Source organism: Cololabis saira, chromosome 10 (genome assembly GCF_033807715.1).
Source record: "Cololabis saira isolate AMF1-May2022 chromosome 10, fColSai1.1, whole genome shotgun sequence".
Classification (NCBI taxonomy): domain Eukaryota; kingdom Metazoa; phylum Chordata; class Actinopteri; order Beloniformes; family Belonidae; genus Cololabis; species Cololabis saira.
The window spans coordinates 14917292-14938397 of record NC_084596.1 but is presented as its reverse complement, the minus strand read 5'-3'; the positions used below and the strand labels follow the sequence as shown (position 1 = coordinate 14938397).

The following is a 21106-nucleotide window of genomic DNA, read 5'->3' as shown; positions in this document are numbered from 1 at the left end:
ATGTCTGTCCACTACTGTGATCACTTTTCAGTTTCTTTCTTGTTGTGTTTTGTTTGAACTTATCTGGAATAAACTACTTTTACTCTGCTCTACTTTACTCTACTCTGCTCTAACATTAGTTCTGGTCTTTGTAGGTTTTTGGAGATTTACCTTCCCATGAAGCAGTTCTTCTATAACCTGATCCATCCAGACTACAGCGCGGTCACAGACGTCTACGTGCTGATGTTCCTCGCCGACACCGTGGACTTCATCATCATTGTGTTTGGATTCTGGGCGTTTGGTGTAGGTTTTTGAATTCAAATGTTGGAGAGAATCAAAAATGTTCACCTGAAAGTAAAAAAAGATGTTCCGTGTGAAAACATCAGTGTCAGTCTTCTCTGTTTGTGTTTTGTAGAAACACTCATCAGCAGATATCACTTCATCTCTGTCCGAGGATCAGGTGCCGGGACCGTTTCTGGTCATGGTGCTGATCCAGTTCGGCACCATGGTCGTGGACCGGGCCCTTTACCTCAGAAAGACTGTTACGGGCAAGGTCATCTTCCAGGTCATCCTGGTGTTTGGGATCCACTTCTGGATGTTCTTTATCCTGCCCAGTGTCACAGAAAAGTGAGATTACCCTCCGGTTAGATACACTCAGGAGATATGAAGCATCCCAATCAATTCAAGAATGAAACTGATCTGACGTTTGTCACATAATCAATTTCATTTGAATAGTTCGATACAGATTCTTTACAAGCTGTGAGGAAATATTTGTCTGTCTGCAGTTAATATTAATATTTTAAAAGCCTAGCAAAGTTCAAGTGTGTCTCTGCTCTCCCTCTTTTAGGCGATTCAGTCAAAACACAGTGGCTCAGATGTGGTATTTTGTCAAGTGCATCTACTTCGCGCTGTCAGCCTATCAGATCCGCTGCGGTTATCCCACCCGTGTTCTGGGGAACTTCCTCACCAAGAGCTACAACTATGCCAACCTTTTTCTGTTTCAAGGGTGAGTTACGCTGGGAGAGCTTAATTTGTTCCAGCTGGACAAACGGGTCCAAGACCCTGAATGTGATGGGATGTGTGCTTCCTGCTGCTGTAGAGTACCCCAGAAAAACAGGAGGGGGTTACACCTGGGGAGCATTAAAATGATCCAGTCAAAATACTTCTGATACTGCAGGAGTCTTGGTTAAATATTCAGACTATTCAGTTTTTTGTTTTTATTTCATTTTGTGATGTTGTGAATCTCAATACTTTCCACATGCTCTGTATGTACTGATCCAACAATTATACTGAATTACATTTTTATGAATCAAAATTTTATGAATAAGATTAAAGGAATTGTTTGCTTCTATTATAGTTATGTCCCAATTCAGATCTTTGATGTTCAGAAGTGATTATTTGAATCATTTATAAGTTGGATAATCTCGCGTAGTTGATCATTTATCATGAAAATCATTTAAAAAAAAATGTTTTTTTAATTATTTAGAAAAGAGAAAGAAAAATAAAATATTGCTTGCATTGCCATTTATTTGATTACAGTAAAAAAAAAAGAAAAGCTTATAAATATGTCCTAAGCGTGTATTGAAACGATTTTAAAGCCAGTTCTTTATTTTGTAAAATGATCCCGTCTTTGCAGGTGCAAAGAAAGATTTTAGAAAAATGATACTTTAACTCTTTAATATCTGACATATAAAATAATACACAAAAAATCCTAATTTCTATTATTTGAAGTGTTTATTATAGATTGACACACCCAAACAGTTCCTAAATAATAATTTAATAATAATAAATTGTGTTATTTCTTGTACTTTTTCATGTATTGTTTTTTTTTTATTTATTGTATGAAACTATTGTTTTGATTTTGGGGGTGGTGGAGAAGTCATAAATGCTCGTATTAGATATGATATATCCCGGGCTGGTTGAGCCGGCGTGCCATATACAGAGGCTGTCGCCCTCTTGCAGGCGCCACAGGTTTAGATCCCAGCCTGTAGGATCTCTACCCAAGTTTCCTGTCTAGCGACCTTCAAAATAAAGGCTACTAGAGCCACAAAAAAAGATACATCTGGCATTATGGGATTGACTGAACTTTACATTTGTGTTTTATTTTAAAAGCCATCCACAAAATGTTAGATTCCTAATTTTCTAAGAACAATTTGTAAAATGAAATGTTCACAAGCTAGATTCTCTCTAGAAAAGGTGAAACTTCTGTTTGTCTTTCAGTCCTACATGGTCTCCAGATGAACTAAACGGTGTTTGTGTCTTTGTGACGTTCAGGTTCCGCCTGGTACCTTTCCTGACGGAGCTGCGTGCGGTGATGGACTGGGTTTGGACCGACACGTCGCTGTCCCTGTCCAGCTGGATCTGTGTGGAGGACATCTACGCTCACATCTTCATCCTCAAATGCTGGAGGGAATCTGAGAAGGTGATTTTAATGGTTGCACAGGAGGATCTAGATGAGGCATAGAATTCAGAAAAAAACAAGTAACAGCACATCCTGTGTTCAGGACAGTTTACACACTTTATCTCTCCTCTGGTCGTTATCTCTCTGCAGAGGTACCCTCAGCCGCGAGGTCAGAAAAAGAAGAAAGTGGTGAAGTACGGGATGGGAGGAATGATCGTGGTGCTGCTGATCTGTATCGTCTGGTTCCCGCTTCTCTTCATGTCCCTCATAAAGTCTGTAGCTGGAGTTGTCAACGCGCCGCTGGATGTGTCCATTGAAATCACTTTGGCCGGCTTCCAGGTGAGACTGTCGTTTGTTTTAACCAGATTCAGATGCTTTTGGAGCAAAATGCTGACAAAACAAAGAAACCAATCCCCTAAGCTGATTCAGAGGAGGGATATTCACACAAAAATACGGCACATAAACTGATCAGAACTAACTCTACACACTTAAACCCAGATTCCTCTGAATCAGCTTGGAGGATTGGTTTCTCTGTTTTGAAGATCAGACAAAATCCATAAATAAGTCATTCAGAAACAATGAAAATGTCTTTACAAAATTGTTAAATATCATTTTGTCCTTTTTTTGAAGGAAAAAAACAATCGTCGTTACGTTTCGAGCGCATTTTGCTGAAGAGCAAAATGCACTCGAAACGTAACAATGATTGATGTGCTAAATAAATCTGCACTAGGGAGCAAAAGTGTGCGGCCTCCTCTCTAGTTTTTTCCTTCATCTATGTTTTGAGACCAGCACCTGTTGAAATATTGGATGTTTGTGACCTATTTCACCTTTTGTCCTTTTTTTGAAGCCTATCTTCACCATGAGCGCTCAACAGAAACAGCTGCAGGTTGTGACAGAACGTGATTTTATGGTCTTCAAGAAATCCTTCGACAACGATGAATCAAGTGTAAGATGTTAGTTCTCGTGTCACGTAAACTCTGTAACCATCCTAGCACAAGCTAGAAATGTCAGGTGGACAAACTCCAAATGATAATGGTATTATGTGTATTTGCTTCATGGGACCGTATTTGATGGATTTTTGTGCTGTGGATAGGAAGCCCTGCAGTGGCTGGAGAACTACGTGTCTCAAGATCTGACCATCGCTGGGCTTAAAGGCAGCTCCAACTCTCTGTGGACCATCAGCCCGCCCAGCAGAAACAACCTGATATCCATGCTGGACTCGGAGGAGGAGTTTCCCATCACCGTGTCCTGGAGTGTGCAGAGGTACACAGATGTTACCAGATGTTGTCCATTCACCATTCAATCCTCAGAATGTCTTTTTTGCACTTGTTCTGTGCGTCATAGAAAGCCACCGCCCTCATAAAACCCAAGCTTCAAATGTCTGTTGTAATCGTCTACTTAGCCTCCAGAGCCCATAAAAATGGTGCTCAGTCCAACCCTACTGATAGTAACCAGCCCATGCAGATATAAAAAAGTGATATGTAATATTTCTATTCTAGGAAAATTACTTTATTTGAAATAAATAAAAACAAAAAAGGTTGTTGCAGCCTGCAACAATTCTCTTAAGTAAGGTTTCAGTTTTGGGAGTGTCTTCAGGCAGGATCAGAGGTGTCAAGTAACGAAGTACAAATACTTCGTTACCTTACTTAAGTAGAAATTTTGGTTATCTATACTTCACTGGAGTATTTATTTTTCAGACGACTTTTTACTTTTACTCCTTACATTTTCACACAATTATCTGTACTTTTTACTCCTTACATTTTAAAAACAGCCTCGTTACTCTATTTCATTTCGGCCTTTAAACAAAAAACTATCCAGTTAAATTGCTCCATCCGGATAGAGTGAATTTGGTTGTGGTTGTTTCAGATGTTCTTGTCCAGTTTCGTTCTTACATCCGTTCCCTCAGATTCCTGCAACTAAACTTGGATGTACATTCCAATAAACGTTAGGATAAATGATAACATGCCTCTGAAGTATGTTTTTGCACCATTACAATACTTATAGGCAACTAGTCATCATATCTGCTGCTCTCTGAAACACATGTTAATGCTCAATAGTAGACTAGTAGAATAGTCAATGGGTTTTGTCCTTAATGGCTTTTCCCCCCCTTACATTACTTTTACTTTTATACTTTAAGTAGTTTTGAAACCAGTACTTTTATATTTGTACTTGAGTAAAAACTTGAGTTGATACTTCAACTTCTACAGGAGTATTTCTAAACTCTAGTATCTATACTTCTACCTGAGTAATGAATGTGAATACTTTTGAGGATCCAGCAAAGTACTGAAAGCGGTCAAGTGAAATAGGAGTTATTTATTTACAGTGAAGAAAGAAGTGGAAATGTCCAATTAATAGGCAACGGCCCTTATTTTTCTGTGACGGGCAGGGTCCGAGTTTAAGTGAGCGGTGAGGACTTGCAGGCCTTCCTGAGTCTTGATTACGGCCTAACCAGAGAGGCCCCAGGGCCGGTGGAGGTCGTGCAGGGCGGCTCTCCCGGCGTGGGGCTGGTGGACACCCGGCACGCAGGATCCAGATCCAACTGGTCACTCACTAGGAAAGAGGAGGGAAAAAAAACATCTTCACACTGTGAAAACACAGTATGAAGGTGTAAAAAACACCTCAGCAACAAAAAAAGCTTACTCAGACAACATAACGTATCGTGCATTGACTGTTTTGGGATCACCTAGGAAACCTTACAGAAATGTGACCACACAGCTACAGACCTTCGAGGCGTGAAAAAGTCTTTACCAGTTGTTGAGGTTTGTTTTTTTTGTACCTGTTTTTAGAAACCTAAGTCTTGGTGCCAAGGCTGAAACAGCATCTGGAAAAAACGTCAAATATCTCACCGAGGACACGAAGCAGAAGCTCATAATGCTCCTGAACGGGACGGCGAGCCGATCGCAAGTGTGAGTTTATCCTCTTGTCTTCGGTTGTGTGTGTCGCTGTTGTGGCTCCAAACACGGCGTCGGGCAACATACGTTATTCCGCTGATGCTAAAATTGTCAATTTTAAGCCTGAATTAAACCTATGGTTTTATCTGCGTCACTGATTTATATTTTATTGCTAATTACAAACCTTGAAGCAGAAGTTGCTTTGTTAAACACAATAAACAATGAAACTAAAGAATGACATTAAACCATCCTTCCAACCTGAGCGCTGATAGTGTTTCCTCCTCTGCAGGACAATAAAGGAAATTATTCCTCGCTACATTCGAGCCCCCAGTGACTCAGATGCCAAACCCGTGGAGCAGCTGGGTGAGCGACTTCTTCCCTCTGCCAGTCCTCTAATTTATTGCTTTTAGTAGAATTAAATAAATTTTGTGACCAAAAATAATTCCTAAACTCAGTAAATTCAACATTGACAGAACTTTAACTGTAAAAGCTTTAAGTGACAATTGCACGTTTATTTCAGACATCTGTGTGTTTTGAATTTTAACATTTCTGATTCTGTTTTTCCATTTTCACAACAAATCTGCCGTTTTGCAGGTGATACGATGTTTGACATTAACCTGAAGCTGATGCGAACCCAGAGCACGTTGGATCAGGTACAGGAGTGGTGGATCGTGAACCAGACCGACGCCAGTCCAATGAAGGAGTTACTAGGTCAGAAGTCTGAGACGGGTCTGGAGGTCTACATATTCAGCGACCAGGTCAGCCCGCCCAGTTTAGGCTTCCTGGCTGGATACGGGTACGTGGCGACTGTTGATGCCTCCATCATGTTTCACTGAAGCATCTCTGTTTATTGTTGCACAATTGGAAAGTGCCCTTGCAATTATTTATTGAAAACAGTGGAAACAAAAGAGGGAAAACAATTTTATGATCTACTTTTTCTGATTATATATTTTAACATCTTGCGATAATCAGTACTGGAGTTGTGGGGGGATGAGGGGGGATGGCAACCCCCCCTGAAATAAAAACGGTCAAAATCATCCCCCCTGTAAAACTGCCATCCCCCTTTCCATCCCTTATGTCATTTCATCAATTAATGTGGTTTTACTGCTATTTCAACATTTAGAGTCATCACCAGAAAAATAACACCAGAAAAAGAACTTATTTGACAATTTTCACCGAGATTTATCTTCTCATTACAAGCAAAAAAAATCTTGTTCCACTGGCAGATTTTTCTACTTATTTTAAGTGAAAATCTACTTGAAACAGGTGAAAATTGTTGTTTTTTCCAGTGATGAGTCTTGTTTTAAGTGTAATGAGATTTCTTTAATAAAATTAGACATTTTAACTAGAAATAAGACAAATATTCTTGTTAAGATTTTGAGTTTTTGCAGTGATCCATTTTACTTATCCTGTGAAGGACAGAGTCATATTGATAAGTTCAGAAAACAGTTTTTTATTTTTGTGTTTTGATGTATTTGATGTAAGCCCAGTGGATATTTAAAGCTTACAGAAGGCTGCATTTAACTGCTGCTATGTCATTCCTGCAGTATTTCTGAAGGTGTTTTGGTCAGTGCTATTATTTGTAATATATTATATTATTTGTAATCAGCACAAATTATCTGTCCCCATATGATAAAATCCACCATCCCCCCTGATTTTTTTTTTACTACTCGAGTACTGGCGATAATTGGTCAGTTGTACGGAGTGTACTGAAGCTGTGACTATCTTCCGCCCTTGCAAAAGAAAAGCTGAAAGAAGTAGCAATGCTGAATTGAATCCAGAAGCCAATAAAGGGAAGCTAAGACTGAAGAAATCTGACCTTCCTTATTCCTCCTCCTCCTCAGTCCTCGTGTTGGACCATCAAAAGACAGTCCAGGGTAATATTAGGACTTCCTATTAATAAAGAATTGTAGTGATCCAGTCTTGAAGTACCAAACGCATGGACTAGAGTTTCTGCATCGCACTGATAGAGGATCCTCCTTATACTTACAACAATGCAAAGAGGAAAGGAGCAGCTCCAGAAACTTGTTTTATGTGTGATTTAAAAGATGAATCCTGGTCAAAAATAACTCAAGGGACAATCACATGATGCCAGAGTAATGCCATTTAGCGTAGCTGGAGGATCTATACAGTCTTTTTCTAAGGTACTTAAATCAAAAACCTCAGTTTATGCTTACATAAATAGCAGGAAAATAACATTTATCAAAGTCTTTATGTCATTAGGACATGCCAGAGAGAGGGAACAGACTAGATAGTGTCTCCAACTGGTCACAACAACCTCATCCTCACTGTGATTTGTTCAGTTTGTGTATAGATGGAGGCTCTGATGTAGGGCTGGGCGATATGGACCAAAAGTCATATCTTGATATTTTCTAGCTAAATGGCGATACTCGATATATATCGATATTTTTTCTGTGCCATAATTGGGTTTTCCCCCAAAGCATTATAGCATAGCATCTCTGTTAGCTTCATTTTTTCTGAGGCAAACCCTTAAAAAAACAGTCAGTTTTAATACAAAGTCTTGTGCCAAATGTCACACAGGTACCTTTATTAACAGAGGTCTGCACAATATCAAAATGTATAAAACAAATGAAATAAAAATAAACTGCCTGCATATATAGAATAAAAATGCTTCTTGAATAAAATAGAACAAATATCCCTTCCCTGCATAACAATTAAATTAAAATACACTGTGCAATTAATACAATGTAGACAGTAACAGGCAGACCTTTCCAATGAGGTTGACAGTTGTGCAAATAACAAAACATTTGTGAAAATCTCAAATAAAACATTCAAGTCAATTTGTCACAAAACAAGCTATATCCAAATCATTAAAAAAAAAATATATATATATATATTTTTTTTTTAAATCGATATAAACGATATTGTCTCGTACCATATCGCGTTTAAAAATATATCGATATAGATATTTTTAAATCTCGTATATCGCCCCCTGCCCTACTCTGATGTCTGAGTTTAAAGGGGCTGTTTTAAGTTAATAGTTTAACTTTAAGTTCAGGATTTTGATAAGGTTCTGGCAATCGCTTGTTACTGTTTCAGCATCACGTCACTTCTCCACACCAGAGGCCGTCGTGCCTCGTCTGGTACCTCAGAGTTTTTGCCGCCTGATTCAGTCCCTCTTTCCTATTCAACGCATCATATTTATCTTAAAACATGTCTTTCTTCCTCTTTCCTTCCAGCATCATGGGACTGTACGCCTCCGTGGTTCTTGTCATCGGCAAGTTTGTGCGTGAGTTCTTCAGCGGCATCTCCCACACCATCATGTTCGAGGAGCTGCCCAACGTGGACCGCATTCTCAAGCTGTGCACCGACATCTTCCTGGTCCGAGAGACGGGGGAGCTGGACCTGGAGGAGGACATGTACTCCAAACTCATCTTCCTCTACCGTTCGCCGGAGACGATGATCAAGTGGACCCGGGAGAAAACTCAGTGACGGCGGACGTTAATGAATTAACTCGGAGCTTCTCAGAGACACTCGGCGGTCACTCTGACGGTCTGAGCTCCAAGCAAAGCAACGGAGGAACAGCTTTGCTTCTTCAGCTGAGCTCAGATGGCAGTGATACAGTGTTACCTCCACACACAAACGCTTTTATGAGATAAAAACTGGTGTCTTTTACTAGTTGAAGATGAAAAGGGAGCAACAACAACGGTCACATTATTTAGCACAAATTCACAGGTGCTATATTTATCTAGCAAAAGTCTGCAGACGGTGTGTCGCTGGAGATCTTGAAGAACTCTTTCCGAACACGTGGAGAGTCCCCGTCGCTACTACAGAAGGAGATTTTTTTAACCGTCTTCACTGCTCTGCATACCTGCCTCCTCTTACATGTTTAAAGTTGCGTGGTAGTTTGACAGATACATAAAGTGGCTGCAGCATCACTCTTTAAGGGCTTCCCGATGACTAATATGTGCACAAGAACGACCACAGAAGCACAATCTCAGAGTTTGTCTAACTGGAACATTTGATTCGAGGGGGCGGTGCAATACTGAGCAAAAAGGCAATTTTTGACCTAAAACCATAAGGACACGTGGTTTTCTTTCTTTCTTTTTTTTTTCTAAACGTCAGAGGCACTCCAAAGACGACAGACTTTATCAGACAATCTTGCCTTATTATTTGTTTCTATGAGGACAACTGAAACTCATAACATACATATCTTTCTCAGGAAGAGCTGTTTTCACAGATATTCATTGTATGTGTTGTATGTTACCATATGTAGGCTTTGATGGATCTAAAAGAATATGAGACCGCTGAAAAGGTGAGAATTATTTAAATGGCATGAAAAATATGGATGGTGTTGTTCAGATGGACTGATGTTGTGTTTACTGCAGAGGGACAGAAAATGAAACTTCGTGGACGTTTTGTCTTTGCAGAGAAGACATCCTTGCCAATTCTCCAGATTTCAATCACCTTACAGGTCGGCTAATCGAGACCAGCAGAACACTGTTTCTGAATCATGACATCCATCGGGAGGCAAGACTCCAGCTCCTCGCTGTTTTTGACATCCACGTATATGAATACAGCGACGTCCGCGGCTGTGGATTCAGTCATCAAGGAGAAGAAAAGGGGGAAGAAAAGAGAGAGGAGCACACGGAAAAGTTTCGTCCCACAAAGGGTCGAGACACGGAGCCCTTTGGTCCAAACTATGCATTTGAAGTCATTTTAGCATGAGTGATAAACTTCATTATTGATCCATTTTCAGTACGCGTTCATAGGGGTTACATTAAAGGGTCAGGTCACGGAGAAATGAAATGTGAACTTGTATGTAAAGAAGACGTGGATTCCAGAGATGTGCAATTAAACTGTCTGGAAAGATGTGGAGTTTTTGCATTTACCTGTTATTCCTGTGCAGAAGAAGAACCCAGAATAGGTGGAGTTGGTGCATCATCACGCCTTATAAAATGGTACTGACATCTAAAGAAAAGTACTGCTTATTTAATGAATGCATTTTATCATATCGGTTTGCTTATCAGGTAAGTTTGGAAATTCCAAAAAAGCTGGTTTTGTAATATTTATTTGTATGTAGATCAGATGATGTACTAAGATTATTTACATTACACACACCCTCGCAGATTGTATGTTTCACTCTGAGATTTTTCAGATACAAGCAAGAAAAAGTCACTCGATACCCATTAGAATAATAATTGCCTGCAAATTTTTCTTTCTATTTTCCCAAACTTTTGTGGTTATCTGAGGTTTCAAATCTAAGGGTAGAAACAAACCTCCTGTGGGAGCGTTTCTGGTCATAGCCTGGTCAGCCACACCTCATTTAGTAAAAGTCCTCCCATTAACGTTTTAATTGTTACAGAACGCACCGAACCAATCACAGTGAGGTAAGTAAAGTGTAATGTGTAATGTTTACCCAGGAAAGTGCTTGCTAAATTTGTTAAGGGGACAATGTGGGGTTTATACATACATATGTATATGTATATGTATATGTATATGTATGTGTGTGTATATATATATATATATATATATATATGTATATATATATATATGTATATATGTATGCAAGTATTAGTTGGTATAAACTAAATATCTGTGGAAGCATATTAGTCTCAGAGACCTCATGCAATAACTTCACATTCAGCCAGAGATTGAAAAAAAAAAATCTCTTCTCCCTGTTATGATAACAGCTTTCATTTGAAGTCTTGCAGCTTTATGAAGACTCCCCCACGCCGTGTCTCAACAGTCAGCAGCCTTTAAGCAGCTGAACACCACAATTAAATTGTCATATCCAGGATCATAAGACTTTTATCTCTTGAAATTACACAGACAACATAATTATAGCAACAGTATCATTAGTGGGACAGTGATCCTTCTGAAACTGTCTTCTCTATTTCATTACCATTTTCAATGCGTGCGCACTGTTGCCACAAAAACATTTGTTAGTGAAATGATGAATCTAAACTGTCTGCGTAAGTTATTGTGAACACACAAATGTTTTTTGGCAAAGTTATGTCTAATGATAATGAGCAATATTTGAGCCAGATGAAGTCTTAAAAGCAGTGTACCATTATTTTGGAAGGCCCTGACCGAGTATTTATATACAGGAGAAGATATCCATTGATCAATCTGCCAGGCCATAAGGCATTAGTGGGCAATATTTTTTAAACAAGGTTATATTCCAAAAATTAAAGTAGACAAAAGGCCACACAGCAGATAATCTAATTAAAACGTGGGCTCATTTACCATCTGAATCTGTCATCTGTGTTTTCAACAATTCAGTCAGATCAAAGCTTGTGGGATTTTTTAAAAAAAAAGAAAAGAAAACTAGTGGATAAAGTTAGGACAGGCTGCATAAACGTGCTGTGTGGGGTCAGAGCTTATTGAGAAACGTGGATGCAAAAATGTTTTAGTCTACAGTGGAAATGTTGGCTCTGGATAACCCCCCAGAAAGATGGAGAAAGGGGAAGCAGCAGTGATTGATAAAGCTCCAACTGTGGCACAAAACCGCTTCAGAAAATTACACTTGCGCTCTTTTTGACCCGTGTGCAGTTTACTAACATCTAATCTAAAAATAATAATAAGGAAGTGCTAACTTGAATGATGTAACTATAAAACATAATTTTTGGATTAACAATTCCCTAAAGAAAATGTATGACATCTTTGTTTCCACCGCTGACTCGGCTCACGGCCTCAGAAGTCCCGTTTGGATGCTGCTGATGCTCCTGACGCGCAGATGTGCTGCCGTCATCTGGGATGGGAGTACGGGCGCATGTGCATTAATCATCGCTCAGCAGGGAGGGCGAGCATCAGCCTCATCAAAGACAAACAGGTCCAAGGCAGATAAGGCACTCATCACATGTCTGAGGGGCCGTCGTGGCGCAGACATCTGCAGCTGCTCCTCGGCTCTGATGTGGAAACTCTGTCACTAACTCGGTTAAGAAAATGCACAGACGACTGGCTGCGACGCAACGGAAATGTTTATTGATGCGCAAAGTGGGGAAATGCTCTTCAGAGGGATTTACAAGAATAGGGCAATGGCATAAATTCAAAGTATCAACAATCAATTATCACCACAAGTAGTCTAATATTAGAATATTTGAACTATATTGTCTTTCCAGCAGGATTCTCATATTACTAATACAAGAAAATCACGCGAGGAATGCATCATAAAACTCTCAATGGTCCCTTTTTTTCCCAGTATTAGTGTTTTTATTTAAGGATTGAACTGTGGAAATGGGTGAACAAACACACAACCAGGGCTGACTCTTTATTTGTAGGAAGCACATACCTCAGGGTAGACGAGCAAAATAAGTCTAGGTTTAAGTGAAAGCTGCTTTAAGAGTTGCTTTTCATTCCCTGGATGCTGCTGAAGACACCAGTATCATTCCGGAGTGATGATATCGACAGCTTAATTACAGCTGCGGCTCTGATGCAGCTTCTCATTGCCTCAAACATGCATTTACAGCCATTAGACCGCTCCATTGACACTTTTCAACGGGCTGCAGCCACGAATACTGAATAAATTATCTCTGTACAAACACCTATACACTGATCAAGTCATATGTTTATATTTCTGATTTGAATACACGAGTAGTAATCTGACACTCTACCCACAAACAATAACAGCAAAAATGTACAGCTTCACAGAGACGAGAAACAACATAACATGTACGTACAACAGCCTGAGGATCCACCTCAAAGAATATCACAAATTAAAAAGGCCGAATGTCAATTCTTCTGCAACACCTAGTGTAAATGTTGGGGTCACGTTTAATTTACCCCCCCCCCTTATTTATCTGCACATTACAGACCACACAGGCATCCGTCAGAGCTGAGGGGCTTCAGTTGCACACGTGGGGCGTTCTGGCGGCAGCGGGTGGGTAGGGTTGACACTGGGGGGGCAGAGGGCTAACACAGCCCGCCCTCGTACTCGTCGTCCTCCTCTGCAGCCGCGGGCGCTCCGCCAGCGCCACCTTGTGGAGCAGCAGCAGCCTTCTTTTTCTTTCCTCCGCCTCCAGGTACCCTCAGGGAAATGGCCAGCTTGGCATACTGGGAAGAAGAAAATTGTTTAATTTTAATGAGTTTTTATGATGCGATAGTCAGAGGTGTCAAAAGTATTCACATTCATTACTCAGGTAGAAGTATAGATACTAGAGTTTAAAAATACTCCTGTAGAAGTTGAAGTATCAACTCAAGTTTTTTACTCCAGTAAAAGTATAAAAGTACTGGTTTCAAAACTACTTAAAGTATAAAAGTAAAAGTAATGTAAGGGGGAAAAAAGCCATTAAGGACAAAAGCCATTGAAAATGAATGCATCTTAGTATAATGCAAATATATTAAAGAACCATATATGTGTACTATTGAGCATTAACATGTGTTTCAGAGAGCAGGAGATATGATGACTAGTTGCCTATAAGTATTGTAATGGTGCAAAAAGTCAAATTTCAGAGGCATGTTATCATTTATCCTAACCTTTATTGGAATGTAAATCCAAGTTTAGTTGCAGGAATCTGAGGGAACGGATGTAAGAACAAAACTGGACAAGAACATCTGAAACAACCACAACCAAATTCACTCTATCCGGATGGAGCAATTTAACTGGATAGTTTTTTTTTAAAGGCCGAAATGAAATAGAGTAACAAGGCTGTTTTTTTTAAAATGTAAGGAGTAAAAAGTACAGATAATTGTGTGAAAATGTAAGGAGTAAAAGTAAAAAGTCGTCTGAAAAATAATTACTCCAGTGAAGTATAAATAACCAAAATTTCTACTTAAGTAAGGTAACAAAGTATTTGTACTTTGTTACTTGACACCTCTGGCGATAGTACATGAGCACATGGTTGTTATATTTTAGGTTGGTTTAAATTAAAATTCAATGACGGTTTATTGGTCGTTTGCTCATTGCGATGCTACCACTGTTGAGCAAAGGAGTACGTATGATGTAGTTTTGCTTATTTTGTGTAAAACTCTTAGTGTAAGAGTTTGTAATAGTATCTACTGCTTTGGTGGAAGCGGGGAAATCTTAACATTACCTGCACAATTCAGTGATTTTAAAACCCAAGCATGTTGCCCCTTCAATAAATATTACATTTTCTATTTCCCTTCTTAAGTGGCTTCCATATGAGACACTATATCTTTTCATTGTTGTTTGAAGGTTCAGTCTTTGTTTGCCTGGTCATCTTCCTGCACCTGCAGATTGTAGACATCCTCAACATTATTCAGTGACCTCTCCATTGTCTTTAACTACAACTGATGATGGTTGTTCTTGCTCTGCTCAGTGGGACGTTGTGAGCTTGTCACACTTGAACAAATTAACTCTTGCAGATATACACCTCAAGTTTAAAACTGAAAACAATCTCTAAATTCCAGCAAATCTTTGAGAGAAAAACTAAATCGGATTTAGGACAAGGTTTAAATGGGCTTAAAATATATTCTAAAAGGTAGGCAAACGCAAAAGATAATAAAATGCATTTCTGTTGCTGACAATGTTGTCTTTGAAGTTTGTAAAAACGGGGAAATTTTAAATTGAAAAGGTGGACTACACATATAAAGTCAATACCGGCACTTCAAAAGTAAATACAACCTCCTGATGTGGCTGGATCGCTGCAAAATGAAAACATTGTCAAACAAAGGTGATGCACTCAGGACTTCAAGAAGTGCCATAGTAGGGCTGGGCGATATGGACCAAAAGTCATATCTCGATATTTTCTAGCTGAATGGCGATACTCGATATATATCGATATTTGTGCCATAATTGGGGTTTCCCCCAAAGCATTATAGCATAGCATCTGTTAGCTTCATTTTTTTCTGAGGCAAACCCTTAAAAAAACAGTCTGTTTTAATACAAAGCCTCGTGCCAAATGTCACACAGGTTCCTTTATTAACAGAGGTCTGCACAATATCAAAATGTATAAAACAAATGAAATAAAAATAAACTGCCTGCAAATATAGACTAAAAATGCTTCTTGAATAAAATAAAACAAATATCCCTTTCCTGCATAACAATTAAATTAAAATACACTGTGCATTAATACAATGTAGACAGTAACAGGCAGACTTTTCCACTGAGGTTGACAGTTGTGCAAATAACAAAACATTTGTGCAAATCTCAAATAAAACATTCAAGTAGATTTGTCACAAAATAAGCTATATCAAAATCATAAAAAATTTTTATTTTTTTTCGATATAAACGATATTGTCTCATACCATATCGCGTTTGAAAATATATCGATATATATTAAATCTCAATATATCGCCCAGCCCTATGCCATAGCTCACTTTTTTTCTTCAGGGCAAGATGTTTACTGATCTTAACATCTCACCGGGTGTTTCTGAGCTCAGCTGACTATGTGAGGTTGATGTCTCTGTTCCACTCAGAAGTAATTAACCAACCTAAATACAGCGTGCTGCCAACTCTTCATGTCATTAGAAGTTAGTGGTAGTTATTTGACATAACTCCAGTTCTGAGTATGTTCTGATGGCTGTCAGAACCCTGAGGTGAAACCTGCTACAGCTGAGAGCGAAGGCCCGACATGATCTGACTCAACAGAAGATGTTAAAAACAAAACAGAACAGAAAGTGAATAAAGGATCAGTCAACAGTACTCACGTCATTGTCCATATACTTCAATAAAGGCGAGTTGCACACGCGATAGACCTGGTCCTCATCCTGCTCATCATAGCCCTGCAGTAGTGTCTCCATGGCAAGACAATCTTCACTTCCACTATAACCAGGTAGACTGGTGGAAATCAAGCAAGAATCCTCAGTTTAAGTGGCGTACATGTGCGGTAATGTCAGAGTTAACAAAGCTACAACAGAGACATTTCTGACTGATTTCTGAGTGAGAAGTAGGAGATGCCGTCAGATCAGGATTCTCCTACCTGTAACTTTCTCTGACACATTTATCAGCGGCCACGAAGTCTCCTCTGTGAAGATGAATCAGCACTTGAGCAGTTGTTTTCTAAGGAAGGAGAGCACACAACAATATGCCTTGCTTTAATTAGCTTGATCTCTGAGGTCAGGCAGGGTCACAGATAGGCCTGTGTTGAAAAAATCGATTTCCAAATTCTAAATCGATTCTCATATTAATTCCTAAAAATCGATTCATATGTCTAAAGATCGATTTTTATTTTATTTTTTTTATTTTATTTATTTATGTATTTTTTTTTTTCATCATTACATTACAACTTTTGGTTATTTTTTTGTTTATCCCCAAAAAAGGAATGTTTTGTTGGACACGAGAATAACTGGTGCCATGTTTTTGCCTTTAAATATGTTTAAAGGTATGAAAACATTAAAGTGTTAGGTTATAATTGCATAAATTGTCTATATTTCATTACTTTATATACTGTCTTGGGGTTACATTTGCAAAAAATGCTAAAAACCAAATGCTCAAAAATTAAAAAACCAAAATAGACCGAAAATGGAACAAATAAAAACAAGCAATAAAAACTATAAAAACACTAACCCAAATCAATATCGGAATCGAATCGGATCAAATCAAATCTTGATAATCGATTCTGAATCTTAAGAATCGGAATCGAATCGATTCTTGACATTTGAATCGATCCCCAGCCCTAGTCACAGACCCGCGAAACAAGGATGAGCAACACAAACAAATCTTGACCCAGCATCAACTTGGTTGTTATTCCACACTTTTTCTACAATTAAAACAGTTTCTGAGGAGATAACAACTGTAACAGCATCATCATGATTCAAAAACATCATGATTTACTTCAAAACTACCATGTATACGAAAGTCAAGGGGGTCTGTACCCCGACTAATGAGCTGAGGAATATCAACTGAACAGGAAGCATTCAATTACAAAAGTGGTACAACTGAAACTGTGACTGGCTACAATGACATCAGTTTTATTTAAAATGCAAAGCAGCAAGTTGACTGACCTTGAAGCACATTGGGAAGTTCTCAATCTCTTTGTACATGTTCTTCTCCTTCTGCATGGCAACGGCAGCATCGTCCAGCCTAGTCAGAGATACAGTCAGAGTGCAGATTGAAAAGAAACAGCAAATACATCATATCACACAAACACCAGGAAAAGTATTTTTTTTTACAAGGAATATCAGTGTTGGCATCAGCGTTACCTTTTTAACCTGACCAGGAGCCTGGAGGCTTTGCCCAGCAACTCTACTGCCTGACGCAGACGATCCTCATTCTGTTGACATGAAACAAAGACACGGCCGTTAAACACAACACAAAACCATTACAAGATAAATCATTTAGCTTTTGTTGGCATTCTCACCTCAAACACACCAGCTGCTTTCTGATATAAGTCGACAGCTTTCTCCAGGTTAATTGGTTCTATCAATCTAAGGAGCAAAAATGTATTTCAGTTAAAAGGTAAGTCATGTCAGTATTACTATTTGCTGACAGGGTTAGACAATGCTACTTCAGTTAAAGTAAGCAGAGAGTTCAGCTTAAACTGAACTCTCTACCAGTAAAATGCAGCAAGGAGAGAAAACTAGGTGTCGTTCTTACTTTCCTGCTCGGTCCAGAGCCATGGCAGCGGTGTCAGGAGTGCCATTCTCCATGTACATCATGCAGGCTTTCTCTATGTACTGGATGGCTTCCGGCATCTTCTTTTGTTCCTGTTGCAGAAAAATGACGATCAGGTTGCAGACACATCTCCTTCAAGCAGAGTCTTTACTGTGAACGCAGCTGCCACACTCACCTTCATCATCATGCCTGCTTGTTCAATAGCCCTGAACAGAAATAGATCAGTTAGAGACAAATAATAATAATTAAAAAAAGGCAAGTGTCTTATTTCAGCCGAGTTAAATTCAGGTTTATAAACTAAGATACTCACTTTGCAGCATGAAAAAGCCTGAAAGGGAGGTCAAGGAAACAGTAAAACCATGTCATGTAACGTCTATAACTATAGAAAGTGTCAAACCAAGCCAGCTTTATTTATAAAGGCTACTTATAAACTATGCTATGGTTTACAGCATCTAAGTCCAGCAGTACTTGTGATTGCCCAATGTATGTTGCTTTATATTGATTGTTTGGTTTGTTTCTGTACTGTCCTGTTGCATATGTTATATGTACACGCACTGATGCTGATGCTTTTACACAAATTAAGTTCCTAACGGATAAATAAAGTTATTTATTATTATTATTATTATTATAGTGCTTTAAAATAGCAAGGCAATGACCAAAGAGCTTAAAATAGGAATACAATATGTTAAAATGAAATACATTTAAAATAAAAGTAAAAAGGCACAAATAAAAACGTGCAAAACGATAAAAATCAACATCTCACGCTGGGTTCATAGGCAAGTGGAAGATGCAGGTCCTGATAAATTGAAAATAGAGGCCAGTCCAATGTGCAACAGCACCAACATCCACCACTTGGGAGCAACAATAACAAAACCCCTGCAGCCCCCACTGCAGCCTTGGCATCCAGGAGCAGAGGGGAGTGAAACTGCAGCAGTAAAGGCAGTGCTGCACTGATAATGACTATCAATTAACCCCCGTGTTGTTATTTTATCAACTGATCACTTAATTGTTTAGTGTAAGACACATCAAACACGTCACACTTCCCGCAGTCTGAGCTGGATGAGTCCATCCATCACTCTGCAACTCAACCATCATATGAAAGGTTATAAATCTGTTTTAGGAGTAAAACTGTGGAACTCATTAGATAACGACCTTACACTAGCAAATTCAATAAAAGCATAAAAGATATTATTCAAAGCAAAGGTAATGGACACATATATAGAAACACAATAAGCAAACAAAGAAGAATGCACACATGCATGAGATAAAATGACAAATTAAATTGGTTTTGTCGGTTTCCTTAGCATCTTTTCACTTTCTGTTTTCAGCGCTATCATTATTATCATATTATTGCTATTATTATCATATTATTGCTATTATTATTATTACTATTATCATCATCATCATCATCATCATCATCATCATCATCGTTATTATTATTATTATTTTGTGTAGACTTATGATACTTCATTTGTTCTTTTTGTATATTCTATCCTGTTAAAAGGTGGGCAAGATAAGCTTTATGCTTCAAGCCCAGACCTTTTCGTTCAAATAATCACAATGTTGACCAGGGAAAAACCTGTGTTATCTTGTTTGTTAACTAAAAAAAATAAACAGCAGCCTATTGGGGATCTTGCTGGAGGATTGGCCACTATGCATGTTTCTTTCACTGATGGATCAGCTGTCACAGGCTGCAGGGCAGAAGGATACGTCTTGTTTTCTGTGTGGTACTCGGCCTCCTTCAGGTAGGCATCCTTTGCTTGGTCATACTGCTTTGCATTCTTGAAGCACACGGCTACAAAACAGGACACGAAAAGGGTTTAAATGCAAAATGAGACTTCTGACAAGCTTAAGTCTTAGATGCATAACAATAAACAGGTTTTTTTTTACACATTTATACCTGCTTTGGCGTATTCTGATGCAGCACTGTCAAAATCAGGCTTCCACTTGGTCAGACTCGTCTTTAAACTGCACAAACAGAAACGAGTCAATCAACAATAATCAACCCTCTCAGTGTGAGTCTCATTCAGTGACGAACATATAACCCCGTTAAAGACCTGCAACAGACTGGTAACAGAGTTTAAAAGGATTTATAGTGAAGATGCCACGGTGGCCTTACAGCTGCAACCACTCCTAATACTGACACATGGAAATAAAGAGAACATTTATGTCTCCACTCACCATTTCTCTGCTTTGGCTATGTGCTCATGGGCTTCGTTTATCTTCTGAGCAGCCATGCTGGTGCTGGTTCGCCTGAGTTAGATGGGTTTATGATCGAGAAATGGACGTGTTGTTTTGTCGTCGATGTTTGGGATTAACAGGAACTCGGTGTCGCAGGCGACGGGAAGCAGCGCGGACAAACTTCCTCTCGCGATTCAAAACACGGGCTTCTGTAACGCATTCATTTGTCATCTTTTTGTCATCTTTTTTGTCTCATCTTTTTAATACGTTTTAATACTCTCCTAAATATTTGATATTTTTCCCCACTATTTTTATTTTTCCTATTTAATATCAACATCCCATCTCATTGATCTATTGGAGTGTGCATGGGTGCAGATCCCGGGGGGGGGTCCCAGCCCAATTTCTGAAAAACACGACTTGTCCCCCCCAATAAAAATACACTAAATTATTCAAAATTGAACAAATGTATTTTCAAAATTAAAGGTTGAATATGTAGAATATTTATTAAAAATATATTTCTAAAAAAATAATACATCCACGGTGCGTTTTGAGGTGTGAGAATGAAAGCAATGGGTCCTTTTTTTTTTTTTAGAAATGTTTACCACCATAACTGTGTTAAAACATGATCAGTTACTTTAAACAACTTGTTTAGGGCTCCATATTTCATCCATATATCAATTGATCGTGCATAAAGTAGTCCCATAGGATAAAAAAAAAAGAATTTGAGATGAGTCAACACTACATGCCCAAAACCCTTAAAATACTTTTTTAATCTAATGTCAGTTACAATCACAGATCTATTACACTGTACTGACACTCTCTTGGACCCTTAAATCAAACATGTCCAGGTAATAAAAGAAAACTACGATGAAATCCTATAAATATTTTTAGTTTTTTTTCTGCATAAATGTCTTCAACCATTTCCGCTCTGCTTAAAACTAACAAATATTCAGTAACAGTCAGGATTTAAACCTTTTAAATTGCAACTTGTACACACACACACACACACACACACACACACACACACACACACACACACACACACACACACACACACACACACACACACACACACACACACACACACACACACACACACACACACACACACACAAATAAGATAGTTTTTATTTAGTGAATAGTAATAAGGGTTAATTAAATTAACCTGGTCTTGTG

General features: G+C 38.7%; 2 protein-coding genes across 2 annotated transcripts in view; one reads left to right on the top strand and one right to left on the bottom strand.

The window, feature by feature from the left end:
- Nucleotides 1-10136, top strand: part of LOC133452461 (piezo-type mechanosensitive ion channel component 2) — a 117864-nt gene extending 107728 nt beyond the window's left edge. The window contains 11 exon segments of the mRNA XM_061731784.1: nucleotides 135-282; nucleotides 395-606; nucleotides 827-985; nucleotides 2254-2401; nucleotides 2531-2719; nucleotides 3228-3326; nucleotides 3474-3643; nucleotides 5167-5286; nucleotides 5561-5634; nucleotides 5866-6067; nucleotides 8472-10136. Coding sequence (XP_061587768.1) covers nucleotides 135-282; nucleotides 395-606; nucleotides 827-985; nucleotides 2254-2401; nucleotides 2531-2719; nucleotides 3228-3326; nucleotides 3474-3643; nucleotides 5167-5286; nucleotides 5561-5634; nucleotides 5866-6067; nucleotides 8472-8724 — 1774 coding nt within the window. The 3' untranslated portion in view covers nucleotides 8725-10136.
- Nucleotides 10137-12197: 2061 nt separating this feature from the next.
- napgb (N-ethylmaleimide-sensitive factor attachment protein, gamma b) lies at nucleotides 12198-20091 on the bottom strand. The gene is made up of 12 exons (XM_061731024.1): nucleotides 19931-20091; nucleotides 19650-19717; nucleotides 19460-19544; nucleotides 18060-18077; nucleotides 17925-17955; nucleotides 17732-17841; nucleotides 17496-17562; nucleotides 17338-17408; nucleotides 17140-17218; nucleotides 16116-16195; nucleotides 15844-15973; nucleotides 12198-13287 (listed from the first exon to the last, which is right to left on the bottom strand). The coding sequence occupies exons 1-12, from the start codon at nucleotides 19984-19986 to the stop codon at nucleotides 13147-13149; spliced, it is 936 nt and encodes a 311-aa protein (XP_061587008.1). The 5' UTR covers nucleotides 19987-20091; the 3' UTR covers nucleotides 12198-13146.
- Between the last annotated feature and the right edge of the window lie 1015 nt (nucleotides 20092-21106).

Bases quoted from the DNA above. Each gene is read 5' to 3' on its own strand.
- napgb (XM_061731024.1), bottom strand. From the start codon at position 19,986: ATGGCTGCTCAGAAGATAAACGAAGCCCATGAGCACATAGCCAAAGCA. The intron at 16,196-17,139 runs GTCAGTCAACTT...CTCCTTCCTTAG, and splicing joins ACTTCCCAATGTGCTTCAAG to AAAACAACTGCTCAAGTGCT. The intron at 15,974-16,115 runs GTAGGAGAATCC...GATTTCCACCAG, and splicing joins TGTGTCAGAGAAAGTTACAG to TCTACCTGGTTATAGTGGAA.